This window comes from Halichoeres trimaculatus, unplaced genomic scaffold (assembly GCF_033239565.1).
Source record: "Halichoeres trimaculatus isolate MK-OKI-2021-1 unplaced genomic scaffold, fHalTri1.1 fHalTri1_scaffold_1, whole genome shotgun sequence".
In the NCBI taxonomy this organism is placed as follows: Eukaryota; Metazoa; Chordata; class Actinopteri; order Labriformes; family Labridae; genus Halichoeres; species Halichoeres trimaculatus.
In genome coordinates this window covers 14,829,506-14,843,804 of record NW_027437179.1, presented here as the reverse complement: position 1 = coordinate 14,843,804, position 14,299 = coordinate 14,829,506, and the positions used below count along the sequence as shown (strand labels likewise).

Genomic DNA, 14,299 nt, shown 5'->3' with positions numbered 1-14,299 from the left:
ACACAGTCTGTTCATATCCCCTTTTTCAGGATTTGCACATTAGAGTATTGATGCATTTCTATGACACACCAAAGTGACGTCTGGTAGTATGGCAACAGAACACCTGTCGCAGCTCTTTGTGCCTGTACCTTGTGGGTACAGCGAAGTTTGAATACAAGCAAGAGACTGTTTGTAGATGGAAAACATTACGTTCTGTGAAGACAGGAGGAAGATGCAGAGAAACATTAGAGAAAAGAGGAGAGATTAAGATTTCAACAAGTTTGGGATTACACAAGATTATGTGAAGAAGGAGCTTTACATGCGGGTTAAAGCAGATGGTTTAACCATCGCACCACCTCTTTTTTTAAGATCTGTCTCATCTAAAAGTGTCTTTCAATGCTGAATTTAACTACAAAACACAAACACACACGCACACACACACACACACACACACACACACACACACACACACACACACACACACACACACACACACACACACACACACACACACACACACACACACACACACACACATTAAGATGTGGGCATAACTCTTTAAATAAATTAAACATGGATATAAAGTAACCAAGCTGGATGGTCATACTAAACCTGCAGATTTTCTTACATATTGTCATTATAATAACCCTCAATCTGTTTGTAAACTGCCAAAAAAGGTTCATCTTAAAAACAGCACAAAATCCTCACAAGACTTACTGAAATGATGAGATCATCACATACAAGTCAGCTCCTGATTGGGTCATGACACATTTGGGTCTCAAACACCAAGGTCTGCGCATAACTTCCTCTGAACAGGCTTCCAGAGGTTTGGCCAATCATAGAGAAGAGGGTTTGTGGAGTATGAGCCTTAAAGAGACAGTAACTAAAATTAAGTGTTTCAGAAACAGGCTACAATAAGGGTTTAATAAAACACCAGGACGAGACAAACTGGGATTTGAGCTGTAAATCATGTGAGGCTACTACGGGGGCACCAGAGGGACAGAAAAAAAAGCACAATACACAACCTTTAAGTTCAAATTAATCTCTTCTTTATTTACTGTATTTTGGAACTTCTACAGGTCCAGATGCTGATCTGCAACTTTAAATGTAACTTTCAATGTATGATGTCAACTGGTTTCATAAAAATATATTAAGTTGGATGAAAACAATATTTGCAGGTTTAACTTAGTTGACTAATTTATTGTATTCAAACCTAAACATTTACATGGGACCAATTGACATGATACATTGAACAAAAGTCTTTTTTACATTTTTCTCACTTCTGGTTCATTGCAATACAGCATCGTTAAATAAATAGCTGCCCTTCATTCAAAAGCTGTGTGTTTAACCACCATCTCCTCCAAGCTGTCACAGAGTTCAGTGAAGTCAACCTCTTCCAGCAGGAATGAGGCTCCATGCTGAGAGCTGCATGTAAGTCCTGAGCTTGTTAGTCTGCTGCAAACTCTAAAACCCTGCCATAAACTTAAATGAACCCTGCTTGGCGACATTCAGGACACAGACACACACACACACACACACACACACACACACAGTAGTACTGGACACAGGATGTGGTAGCAGAGATGCCAGCCTGACATGCTCTCATGCTGTTTAGGGTTTGATTGCTGGACAGCAGAGGGACACTTTCCCTCTCACTGTCAAAAACACCTCACCACCTGCCACAGGTGATCTGTACCTACTCATTCAGTCCAATCAAGTCAAAAAAATAACTTTTGTGCTTAATTTGATGTGTCAGCATGTCTCTGTTCTTTGACATCTCTACTTTTAACACACTTCAAATGAAACTCAGTCAGTCCGCATCATAAACAAGCCCAGTTTGATCAGACACACCTTTGATTAAAGATTGAGTTGCAGAAATTGCAGACTGTTTTACAGCTTCTGGCTGAAGCAATCTATTGAAACAACCCTTAAACTTTTCACTCACATCACTCCCATCACTCATCCTGACTCCAAATGTACTGCATGTAGGAAATAGGACCCAGGTTTCCCCCCGACTGGCACCATTCTGAGTGTCAAATGAGGACACACAGCTTCTGGTTCTCAGCATGAACATCATCAAAGCTTCAAGAAATATGAGAAACTTTATATATCTTAGGGCAGACAGAAAGTGAAGGAATCAGTGTTTGCTTCATTTTCACAAAGTAATGAAAGCAGCATGTTCCCATCTGAGCCAGAGCATGGGAGCTTTACTTCACAAGCTCCACGATCAGACTCTATCCCTACAAATGTGACTGAACATCTCTAACACGAAGCATCATGCTGTTCAGTCTGATCCATAGGGTGTTTGGACTCAAAATCAACTTTTTAATATCCTGTTTAATGTGTCAAATAGAACAACCATCAAGGCCACACACCCTCCTAAAGCACAATAGTATGTTTGAGTTTTCTCTCTGTGCCTTCTATGATGCTTTACCATGTAATACATGTCACTAAATATTAGGCACTGCATCTTTAAAGAGGGGGTATTGTGTTGTTTTATTTTTTAGTCTTGACTATTCCTCTGATACCCCAGTAGAGGATTCACATGATTACAATCTAACAAAAAAAATCCCTACCAGTGTTTTAGAAAACCCCTGTTTTAGCCTCTGTCTGAAACATTTTGTTTAAGCTGCTGTCTCTTTAAGGCTCCCTACTCCACAAATCCCTTTTCCCTCTGGAAGCCTGTCAAAGCTATTGGCAGACATTGGTGTTTGAGGCCCGCTCCTCCAAAGTGTCATAAAAAATGAAAGTGATCCTCATGTGATTACCTCATCAATATCAACAAGTCTGGTAAAGATCTCGTAGAGATCTTGCGAAGATTATGTGTATTTCTTTTTTTTTATTTTTAGAAGTGAGTGTTTGAAGAGTTTCCAAACAAATTCAGGGATTTCCACAACATTTCAATTGTAGTAGTTTAAAAACCTTTATACCTTCAGAATGAATGCCCAGCACTGTTACTTTCTATTCATTTATAAAGCAGGATACCCCTTCTTTAAAAGTTTAAACTGCTGTTTAATCTCAATGTAGCTCTGTCCCGCTCTGTTTGCTTGTGATGTGTGACTCTAAATTATCCTCAAATGCTTCATGCCCTTAAAATCTGTGCAGCCCAAAGATTACATAAGTTCTGTTAGTTCTGCTTGAACTATTTCAGTTTTTATTTGGGATCAATTTAAAAAGGATTATGCAAACACAGATCTCAAACGTCCAAACTGCTGCGGCCGTTAAACACGGTATGTAACAGAGCTGAGCGGCTTCATTAGTGACCACTAAGCTAACTGACATGAATGTGAAGAGCCTCTGCCTTCTCATGCGTTAAAATGAACGCCTGAGATATTTTGCTTTTTATTTTGGATCAATTTAAACAGGGTTATGTAACAGGGGTCGCTTTGGGTCAGTGACCTGTTTTTGAAATGACTCATCGGGACACGACACAGGGCCGCTGGTTTACTCGCTCTTTACACTTGGCTTCTTGCATCAGGCTGTGACGCAAGAAGATCTTATTTGCCTCTTACCACATAGAGCTGCTTCCACAGTAAGGCCCACTCCTGCAGGGTTGACGTCACCTCTGTGACAATGGGGTCTTCGAGTGGAATCACTGTCTCGTGGGGCCTGTGCAGGAAAAGAACAGACACATTTTTCTGTAAATCACAGCCCTTTAGTTAAATAACACTCACAGTCCCTGACATGAGACAGTGAGCAGTAAACAGTCACAGAGAAGCTCATTATACTGTTGACCTTGTTTGTCACCAAAGGCCTCACACTATTGTGTATTTTTCACGTACAGTTAGGCTTTAACAATAGAGGATTACTGTGTCAGGCATGCTGGAGTGACAGCTCACTGCACCACAGAAGAAGAACTGCCTGTCCACAGATACCCACAGACATCTTAAGCAGAGAGGATCCAGTGAAGTGGCTTGGGACACTTAAAATCAGTGAGGCCTGAGATCTTTCACAGCATAGCAGGCTAATAAAATAAGAATCACATTCATGTTTTGTGCAATATTAGATTGTCTATGAGTAACATTGGTTACACCAAGTGACATTTACCAGTTTCACCAACTGACCATGTCTTTCAACCCATATTTTTTTTTTGTAACATAAGTTTAATGTCACTAGGTTAAGTGTATGTATAAAACACTACATCTGACTTTCATTATTTCAATCACAATAAGAGTTAACTGTGTAGAATATTGCAATATATCACAATATTGTGATATCGTGATATTATTGTTTCATGACCCAAGTATCTTGATATGTATCGTATTGTGAGGTTCTTGCCAATACTCTCCCCTAAAACACAGTAAGTCAGTATTTTTCTTATATTGCACCAAACTCATGGACTACCCTTCATCACGCCATTAAGTTAAACTCTTCCAACTACTGCAGAGTTGGAGGCTTTGGTTTTCAGCCACTGTTACTTGTAAACGATGTAATCGTTTATTTTGAAACATATCACTGATAACCTCACAGTTACAGCTGAAGCAGGCAACTTGTACTTAAAGCTCAACTTGTGTCAAATTCTAAATACTGTGATCCTTTGCTAGTTCATAATTTCACCAGTAAAAAACTCAGTCCAAATGTGAGAATTCTTTTTGCTTTGTTTAGACTTATTTAAACATTTATTTTAAAAATGAAAGTAAATATAAAGTTCTAATGGTTATTTTCAATGTGAATTTCCTGATGTTCATTCTGACTTTTTTCTAAACTTTTACTCTGAAGCCAAGCCTGTTGTCTTTGGTATAAAATGTGGTTTTATTAGAGAAGCTTAATTTGACTTGTAAGGATTCAAATTGATTCAAATTTATGTTTTTTTTTCCCAATTGCTTCACTCAATTGTTAACAACCCTGTGAAAACCCTGGATTTTGTTTGAATAATGAAATGTTTCAATGTATGGAAAGAAAACCATTTTAAAATGGGAAGGGTTAACTTCTTTACTGTCCTTTAAGCCTTTCCATGGTCAGTGAAAACATTCAGACTTCAGAGAACTTGGTGGTTGCATTTTGATTTTTCTGCACCACATGAAGCCATTATCTCCAAACTCAAACAGAGGATGCACTGTGTTGTTGATATTTAGTTGTGAGAATCTGTAAAATGTTGATATTTAAGTGGAACACACCCACACAGCAGCGAGCCTCAGCCGTCTTCTTCTACAGTGAGTAATCTGTTACGTGCAAACCTTCCTGATGTTTCCAAACTGAGAACTCAAAGATGCTGCTGCTCCTGAAGAAGGACCTGAGCTCACCTCCCCGCCTGAAGAAGGAGCTCTTCCTCTCCCCTCCTCTACACACATCTGAACATCGGGGAGTTGTTCACTAAAACTGAAGGCTGAGTCACTCAGCCCTGCAGTCAGAAATATGAGAGTACCACACACACTCTCTTTACTTTCTTTACTCCGTTTTTACTCCGACTCTCCTGTATTCTTCCCTCTTTCTCCCCCTCCATCTCATAACTGATTAATTAATAAAAGCAATGTGCCAGATAAGCTGATCTCCCCACTGAGCTCTCGCTGCCGGCCGCCGGCTGATTTCACCCACATTAGTTACACTTGTTTCTGTGACGCTTCTCCTCCTCTTTTCCTCTGTTCTACTTTTCACTCCAGCTAATCCTCCCCTCCTTTTTCCCCTCCCTCATTCACTTTTCCCTTTGTCCTGGCACGTCTCCATCTTTCCTCTCACTCAGCGCTCATCCTCTCTCCAGGTTTTTTCTCCCTCTGTTCACCCGTTTCCTTTTGTCCCCTTGTTCCTCTCTCGTTTCCTCCTCCTCTCGTTTCCTCCTCCTCTTGTTTCTCCTCAGTTATCACACCACTTTATTTTCCCACCCTGTATTCTTATCTCTCCGGCTCTCCTCCTCCTTCACCTCACCTGACTTCTCTCTCATTTTATTCATTCTCTTCTTGTGTGCAAATGTGTGTTGACTCTCACTTCATCCATTTACTGAGACCCTCTTATCTCTGGCCGAACATTTTTTTCACTTATCCTCCATCACACTGAGATTACTTCATTACTGTAGCTCCTCTCTCAGCAGACTTCTCTTGTCTACTGTATGTTAAACATGATCTTTATGAGCTTGTTGCATCTGACTTTTGACTTTCAATAACTTCTGAATATACATTATGGATAATGCATAATTTTATCACTCTGCAGCAGTGCAGTCACTATTAGCTCAAGTACACTCACTGGCCACTTTATTAGGCACACCAGTCCAACTGCTTGTTAATGCAAATTTCTGATCAGCCAATCACATGGCAGCAACTCAATGCATTTAAGCGTGTAGACATGGGCAAGATGATCTGCTGTAGTTCAAACCAAGCATCAGAATGGGAAAGAAAGGTGATTTAAGTGACTTTGAATGTGGCATGGTTGTTGGTGCCAGACGGGCTGGTCTGAGTATTTCAGAAACTGCTGATCTACTGGGATTTTAACCCTCAACCATCTCTAGGGTTTACAGAGAATGGTCCCAAAAAGAGAAAATATCCAGTGAGCTGCAGTTCTGTGGGTGAAAATGCCTTGTTGATGCCAGAGGTCAGAGGAGAATGGACAGACTGGTTGGAGCTGATAGAAAGGCAACAGTAACTCAAATAACCACTGGTTACATCCGAGGTCTGCAGAAGAGCATCTCTGAAAACACAACACATCCAACCTTGAGGCAGATGGGCTACAGCAGCAGAAGACCACTTCGGGTGACCCTCCTGTCAGCTAAGAACATTGAAATTGAGGCTACAATTCACACAGCAACACCAAAACTGGACAATAGAAGATTGGAAAAACGTTGCCTGGTCTGATGAGTCTGGATTTCTGCTCCACATTCGGATGGTAGGGTCAGAATTTGAAAGCATGGATCCATCCTGCCTTGTATCAACGGTTCAGGCAGCTGATAAATGCCAGAAAATACTACATTTTGGCAGTAACTTACTTATAGATATACCTTTTTCACTTTTTCACCACAAATCAAATCATGCTTGATGACACTTAATTTGGCAACCAGAACTCAAAGCAAAAAGAGAGAAAAGGCTTAAATACTAAATCTAAAGACCTGTCAGGACCAACCTGTGGAATAAAATGCATTATTACTGATCTGTTTGAAAGCTGAATTAAATCACCTAAATGTTAAACTTTGACTATTCGTGTGTAACGGGCCCTCACAGGTAAGACAGTTGTTTTGTCCTCGACTGACACACCTGATGATTTGTGCTCCTGTGTCTCATTTGAACGTAAAAGTCGATGTGTTGAACTGATTCAGCAGCAGGACTGAATCTAACCGTGGGATCAGTCAGCGTCTGCAGCTGAGCGCTCATTAAAGGTCTCAGCGAGCCAACATGAGAGAAGCTCATGTGTTAGAGGAGAAAGAGAGCATCAAACATGATCTGATGTCAGAAAAAAGACACCTGTTATCTTCTGTCTGAACTCTCAGTATAAAACAGGTCTGTTTGAAAGAGCTCAATCAATTATGTCTTAAAAAGGTCCCAAGGTTTCAAGCTTTCTGCAGTTAGCCCCACATGAACCCAAAGCCTGACTGCCTGAGTGATGATTTATTCATCAAGTTGACTGCTGAGTTTTTGAGTAATTGGCTCAGATGCTTAACTGGTTATTTTCAAAAGGTTACTGATATGAAGTAGAAGATAAAACTTACTTTTGAGGAGGTGGCTCATTTATCAGTGCATTTTAATTTGGATGGATAAAAAAAAAACACAAACAACTCTAAATGCGGAGTCTTTGAATCTGTGCCAGGATGTTAATAGATCATGTTTTAAGATCATGAATAAAGATTTGGTTCAGCTGTGATGAGACTTGAATTGCTCTGTTACTCAGTGGCTTGTCTGTAAAAGAAAATGTGCGCAGTGGAAAGATTTAATCAGAGTCTCTTTGTGAATTACTTTTGTCACACTGTGCATTCCAACCCACTGTGGCACAAACAGCGCGGTAATGTTGCTGACTTTAGGTAGCAAGACTCGAATGCAACTGAGTGAATAAACAAAGTTCCGGAAGTTTTTTGTTTGTTTGTTTGTTTGTTTGTTTGTTTTTTTATATTTAAAACTTTATGAAGATTACAGACAATATCATGTCACAAAATATTACCTATCAACTTGTTTCTGTAGCCAGAGATAAAACAAAGAGAGAAATATACTAGGATTTTTTTTATTGTATATATTTATTTATTTTTTAGTTGAATATAAGATACTAAATAAGAATCCTGCATTCTCTGGCCTGGAAAAACATTGATCATATGGATGGCTTTAAAGCTCCTGCAGAAATTATTATTCTTTTTTTTAAGTGGTGACAAAACTGATTGAAATAAAAAGTACACTCCAAAAAATACAAGTAAAGGAAAAGGCTAGTTGATCACACTAACCTTAGTAAATGTCTGTCTTTCCTAGTCCATGTCTTCATTTTAGTTAATCAAAACCTGTGAATTGGTTTCATAAATTATTCATTTATCTGTGCAAGCAGGATCACCTCAAGCTATTAACTCTAATGTAGCTAAAAGGTATGCCACAAGGTTCAATGTTGGGACCACTTTTGTTAATTCTTAACCCCTTCCTGCCTGAAGTAATTTACAAATACACAAAAATATTTTTTGTGTGTTTTTGCATTTTTATAGTGGAGATTGTACATTTGAAAATAACACATATCTATAAATAATATACCGTACATCCTATTTATAGATATGATTAGTTCATCCTCTCACCAATATATTAGGACAAAGTGTATTTGATATTAGGGATGCACATTATTAGGGATGTTTTCTGTATCAGATTCCAAACAGGTGTGTTAAATAGTTTGCATTCAAATGTTACCTCTGATGCACTTTCTTAGTTTCGTGCTACATTATCAGTTTACAGGGTATAAAAGTACTTTTTAAAGTTGGGGAGCATTGTTTTCACAAAATGCTCATAAACATTTAGTAGTTTAACAAATATCAACTTCAGTAATTCCCCATGTACTATTTTTTTTGCCTTTTACCCAACACATTACCAGTCTTATCCAACAGTCGGGCATGCAGGATATTATTTAACACTTGTGTATCATTTCCGAATCTTGAAAATGCTCTGTTGGTGTCTTTATTGTACTGATTTGGAAGAAAGGACAGCATCAAATAGGATGCACTGACCCAGCTTTCCTGGATTCCATACCGATACCTGGGCTTTGGGTAGCGACCAAAACTGACAGTAAGTTGACTACGAAAAAAAAAAAAACTCCCTCAGATGACAGTATTTACAGGGATATAAACAGGGATCTACTGTCATTTAAATCTACAGCCAAACACTATTCAGTGCACTTCATAACATTACCTGTGTCCTGCTTTGTAAAACCCACACACGTCAGATCAATCCATACAAATCCCACACAGCTTTGTCATTTTTCTGCAGGACGAAATGCGGCTAAGGGGACAGCATAGCAGCCGTCCAGGGTCTTAATGAAATCCTTGAGCTCTGTGGTGCAGAACCTTTCCTTCTGCTGCACACCTGCATGAGCACAGCAGTGTGAGTGACACAGCAGAGTTTAAGTAATCCCAGGAGACGGGGCTCACTGAAGCCTCTAATCCGTCCTCAGGGAGCCGACAGCATCCTGCAGGAGACGTTTAGTTAGCCTGAGACGCTGGAGGTGAGCACACCTGGGATTTCAGTTCCTCAGACCTTTATCTGGGTATTTCTCAAACCTCTCTTGTAAACGCATGTTTGTAACAGCATCTTGTCTGAGTCTGTGCAGGCAGTGTGTGTGTTGACAGATTTATTTGTCTCAGTGGGTGTGATCCTGCAGTGTGGGGGTGCTGTTTTCTGATATTTATAAATGTCAGCTTGGACTGTATTTATCCTGCAGAGAAGCAGACAGCTGGCAAAGGGTTCTTCTCAACATCCTGACAACTTGATGCAGCGTTCAAACTGCAGGCTGAACATCAGTGCTCTCTCAGTTTACTGCTGGGCCACTTCAAAAGGAAAGTTTTAAATCCATAAATCACATCAGGCGTTGTGTTTAACATGTTTGAACTAATGATTCTGAATATTAATGGCAGCTTCTTTCTCATGTTTTAGTCAATTTTAGGATAAATAACAAGACACTTCTCTCTTTTCAATTAATGAATTCAACATTTTTTACTTGTATTGCAGTGATTTATAACAAATGTCTTCTCTCAAAAGGCTCAAGTAAAGCTTATATTCACACAAATGTTGGTGTCTGGGTCACAGTTTCTTTGAAAAGACTACATTTGTTGTAAGGTTGTGCACATCTGAAGTTGTCAATAGCTTATCTTCTGTTCTGGTTCTGTAGCAGCTCTCCTAACAAAGGTACCTCACACAACCACACTTCAACAAACCAAAATTATCTCAGTGATATAACAACAAACCGAGAGAGGTCAGGTAAAAACTGGTTTAACTCCAGTTCTTGGCTGCCTAGTGGGAGCAGCTGGAAGTCTGGTCCTTGTGACTTGTCAAGGTCCATTCCTGGCTTCCAATTCTGTCAAACCTGGGTTATACTTCTTTATACTTGAGTGGACCCTGTGCTGTGGTGGCTGACACAGTCAAAAACACAACATACTTAATATATGTCAAATAGTCAGCAACACTCTGCTGAAACACATATAGGTATCTTGGTCTCTTTGATTGTCAGAAAGCCTGTTTAAAGTCCCTCTTATTTCTGTTAGCTGTTTTACAGCCACCTTGAATGAGTAAAGACGAATAAAATGAGCCATTCAGAACTTTTTTTTATCTTAACCATGCAGCGAACACCTTTAATACAGTTCAAAGATCAGCATTTAAGTTTGGGTGCTTATGGGGATTCCTCAGCTTCTGCAGAACAGATGAAGTGGACACAACATGAACACTGTTTGTGAACACTGGAGGCTGCTGCTTGACTTTAACCACTTTGGTGTTGTAAAAAAAAAAAACAAAACCTGATGTATTGCGTTTGGTGACATATAATGTCATTAGGGATGGGTATCTTTCACATTTAAAATGATACAGTACCGATGCCCCGTACCTGGCAATCGGTGCTGGCACTCAATGGTACCAATGTTATGTACTTTTTTGTGTTTAAGTTGCAAAAAAAACATTAATTTGTTTGATAAAATGTTTTTTTTTTTAAATTTAACATATTTATCCTTCAATATATAACCTTGTTATGCTGTGTGTTCGTGTTCAGCATGGAAAATCACCTACTCTTCCACACCCTCCCAGGCACAAGGATGCATTTAGGTACTTAAGAATGGTACTTTTTGATTTTATGTGAATCCATTCCCCGTACTTTTGACAGAATTCCATAGGTACCTATAAAAGTTCCTAATTTCGGTACCCATCCTTAAATGTCATAGCACTAAATTTGACTGGTAACACTTTATTTGAAGGAGTATGCATTAGACTGGCATGACACTGTCATTAACATGACATCTATTATTAAGTCGGAGGAGGCTTTGTGCATGTCTATAAATGTCATTACGTGTCATTTGGTCAATTAGGAAAGTTAACATTGTTTGGGAATATCTTTGTTTTTACAACTTAACATTTACAAAGACAGTGGCAGGTTAGGTTGTGGGACACGCCCACCTAATCAGACAACTCAGTGCACCTGAGCATCCAGCTGCAGCCCTGCTGCAATCAGGCCTGCATTTAAACCTCCCCTGTTCACCAGTTCTTTGCCAGATTGTTCTCAGCTTCATGCAAGACTTTCCAGCACTTTCCCTGTTTTGGTTTCCTGGTTTTAAACTTCTGCCTGCCTTTGACCTGCCTTCTGCCCTTGCCCTGTCTGGACTATTTTGCCTTTCTGGAGTGATACCTGGTTTGATCCTGCTGCCTTGCTGACTACGCTCTCGGTCTGTTCCCTCACGGTACTGTTGCTTGGTTTTGAACTTTTGTTATTAAAGTTTCTTCAATAAAAAGACTTTGATGTTTGCGTGTTGCATTTGGGTCTAAACACTGCCTGTTACAGTTCCTATTTGAAATATGCTATGCAAGTTTACATAATGCCAAAATGTTTTAAATGATAAAGTGTCAGCTAATGGGGTTGTTAAGCCCCATGCACAGAGACAAAGTCCTCAGTTTTCTGCAGGATGGACCTCTCCTCTGCCTGTGGATGTGTGTCCTCCCTACTCTCATTATTTGCAACACTGCAGTAAAACTTTAAGAAGAGTTCTGTCAACTGTTTGAGCTTTGTGTTTGAGAAACTTTCAGGTAACAAACAAGAGTTTGAGGGAATATGAACGTATCAAGTCAGAGGAGCAACTTCTTCTTATCAGAAGAACATGTGCAGCCTCCTCATATCAGCAGGTCCATTAAATTACTAATGAATCCAGTCATGAGAGCTTAACATGCATTAAATGAGACGGAAAATAAAGATTTGACTTTGAATGTCTTCTGATGCATCAATAATACATTTAAATACACTCTGATCACTTTTTAAATGTTCATTAAGCTGTTATGAAGAGCACAGTAAACTGTTTCCACTGGTGAAAACACATTTTTGTGAAGGGAGTAAACTCTATTTGTATTTTGTGATACTTTTCCCCCTCAGTGGATGCTTGAGTCTTCAAAGTTAAAGCAGGGAAAGATATCTTCTTTAATGCCAAGTATTGATCTGACATTATTTTAATGTTCAGTTTGATTAGATGGAAGCCTGAAGATGAATGTGAATCTCTCATTCATTGAATAAAAACATTACTTCAGTTCCATTTTCTCCTGACACAGATAACTGAGCTGGACTGCGCAGCCTTTTTTTTCTGTAAAGTTAGATATAAGACTTTAATGAGAGACTGCACTAATGTACAGTTATAAATACTGTTTCCAGATTCATTCACTGGATAGTCCTGAGCTACTACATTAGTCAGCGCCAGCAGCCACTCAGGTTCAGAAACACACACTCCATTTCTCTGCGTTCAAAAGTCTCCGTCTGCCCTGGAGGGCCTCTTCAAACAGTTAAAGATTCACTAATTCCAATTAATCTACTCTTCCTGCCTTTAATTAAATATCTTTTATGCAAATCATGACACACTCTGTAACTCTGATTAATCTAAAGTAGAAAAAATAGAAAGCTTTTCAAATAATTATGTAAATGTATTAAAATATGTACTCTAGAACTTGAATCTGAAAAGAGGTGGATCATACGTTATTTAGGTCCAGACAACTGATCCCAACAGAAGACAAGAATTAATTGAATCACCTCTTAAATGTCTTTAAATACAGAGAGAAACAGCCTCACAGCTCAGAAGATAAAACTACATATTTACTTATCTGTGTCATCATCTCAGTATGAAGAAGGCGGCTTCATTTGTATTCTCTGGGACAGTCAGATCAGTTAACAATGACAGGGAGACAAAAAGTCATCGAGGGGAACTTTGACTTCTCTTTCACAGTTTTACATCATAGACAGAACAAATACCACAGAAGATGCTGTGTTTGGAGTCTCCAGAGGCCTATGAGGTGGAAATTGATTCAGTTTTTCATAGTGAGGCAAGGGAAACAGAAAGAAGAGGCTGGATGAGATAAACTGATAAAAGAATGGGCAAGGGGCTTATATTTCTTTAGATCGAGAACTGCTGGTCAATGAACATCTGAGAATTGTAGACCCTCAGGAAAACGGCTTCCAAACTCAACTTTTCCTCTGTGTAGTACAAGCTGCATTTCAGACAGTCTGACTGTCAGAACTTGTTATTCTAGCGTTTTTAGCTTTCCTATCTCTAGTAATGAAGACATACAGTCCATGCAAACACTGGATCATCTCTTAACCAGAGTTTACAGCAGATCATTTTTTATCCCACTTCGCAATGTGACGCTGAAATGATGTATTTTTCACAGAAATTTTGACGTCCAAATCAGGTCTCCTGAAGGTGAAGAATGAAAGTTTTTATTACATATTTTTCGGACGTTGTATGGAGGTCAGATTAACATCTAAAAAAGGTTTACTCATGATGTCTGAATGTTTGGATCCATTCTGAACGTCTCATTGACGTCTAGATTTGGTCTGCAAATGACGTCCTAATGCTGAACGTCATTACAAGGCCCAAACAGGTCACATTTAAATGTCAAAATTTGTACTTAATTTGCCCGTTGCTCGGACGTCTAGATATGATCATCAAAGGACCAACGTGACGTGATCTGCATGTCTCGCAGACGTCCGATGTTTGGTGGGATTGGTCAGTTTGGTTGACATGACCAAAGATTTATTAGTGTCAGCTGTCAGCTTCATTTTGAAATACTCTGTTGGTTTTTGTGTCTGCAGAGTACTCCTGCAAAAAATAGACTCACGACATAATAGCTGCATGAGACGAATGGCATCATGCACTTTGTGAACACAATGATTGACTAGAGCAGGGGTCTGCAACCTTTACTCCAAT

The 14,299-nt window shown here is 39.3% G+C and overlaps 1 protein-coding gene across 3 annotated transcripts in view; it reads right to left on the bottom strand.

Moving 5' to 3' along the window:
* The window catches only part of LOC141798023 (dedicator of cytokinesis protein 3-like), a 272,445-nt gene that overhangs the window by 104,714 nt on the left and 153,432 nt on the right, over positions 1-14,299 (bottom strand). For all 3 annotated transcript variants that reach the window (XM_074679790.1, XM_074679799.1, XM_074679807.1), the window contains exon 5: positions 3,492-3,588. In XM_074679790.1, coding sequence (XP_074535891.1) covers positions 3,492-3,588 — 97 coding nt within the window. The remainder of the gene's footprint in view (positions 1-3,491; positions 3,589-14,299) is intronic.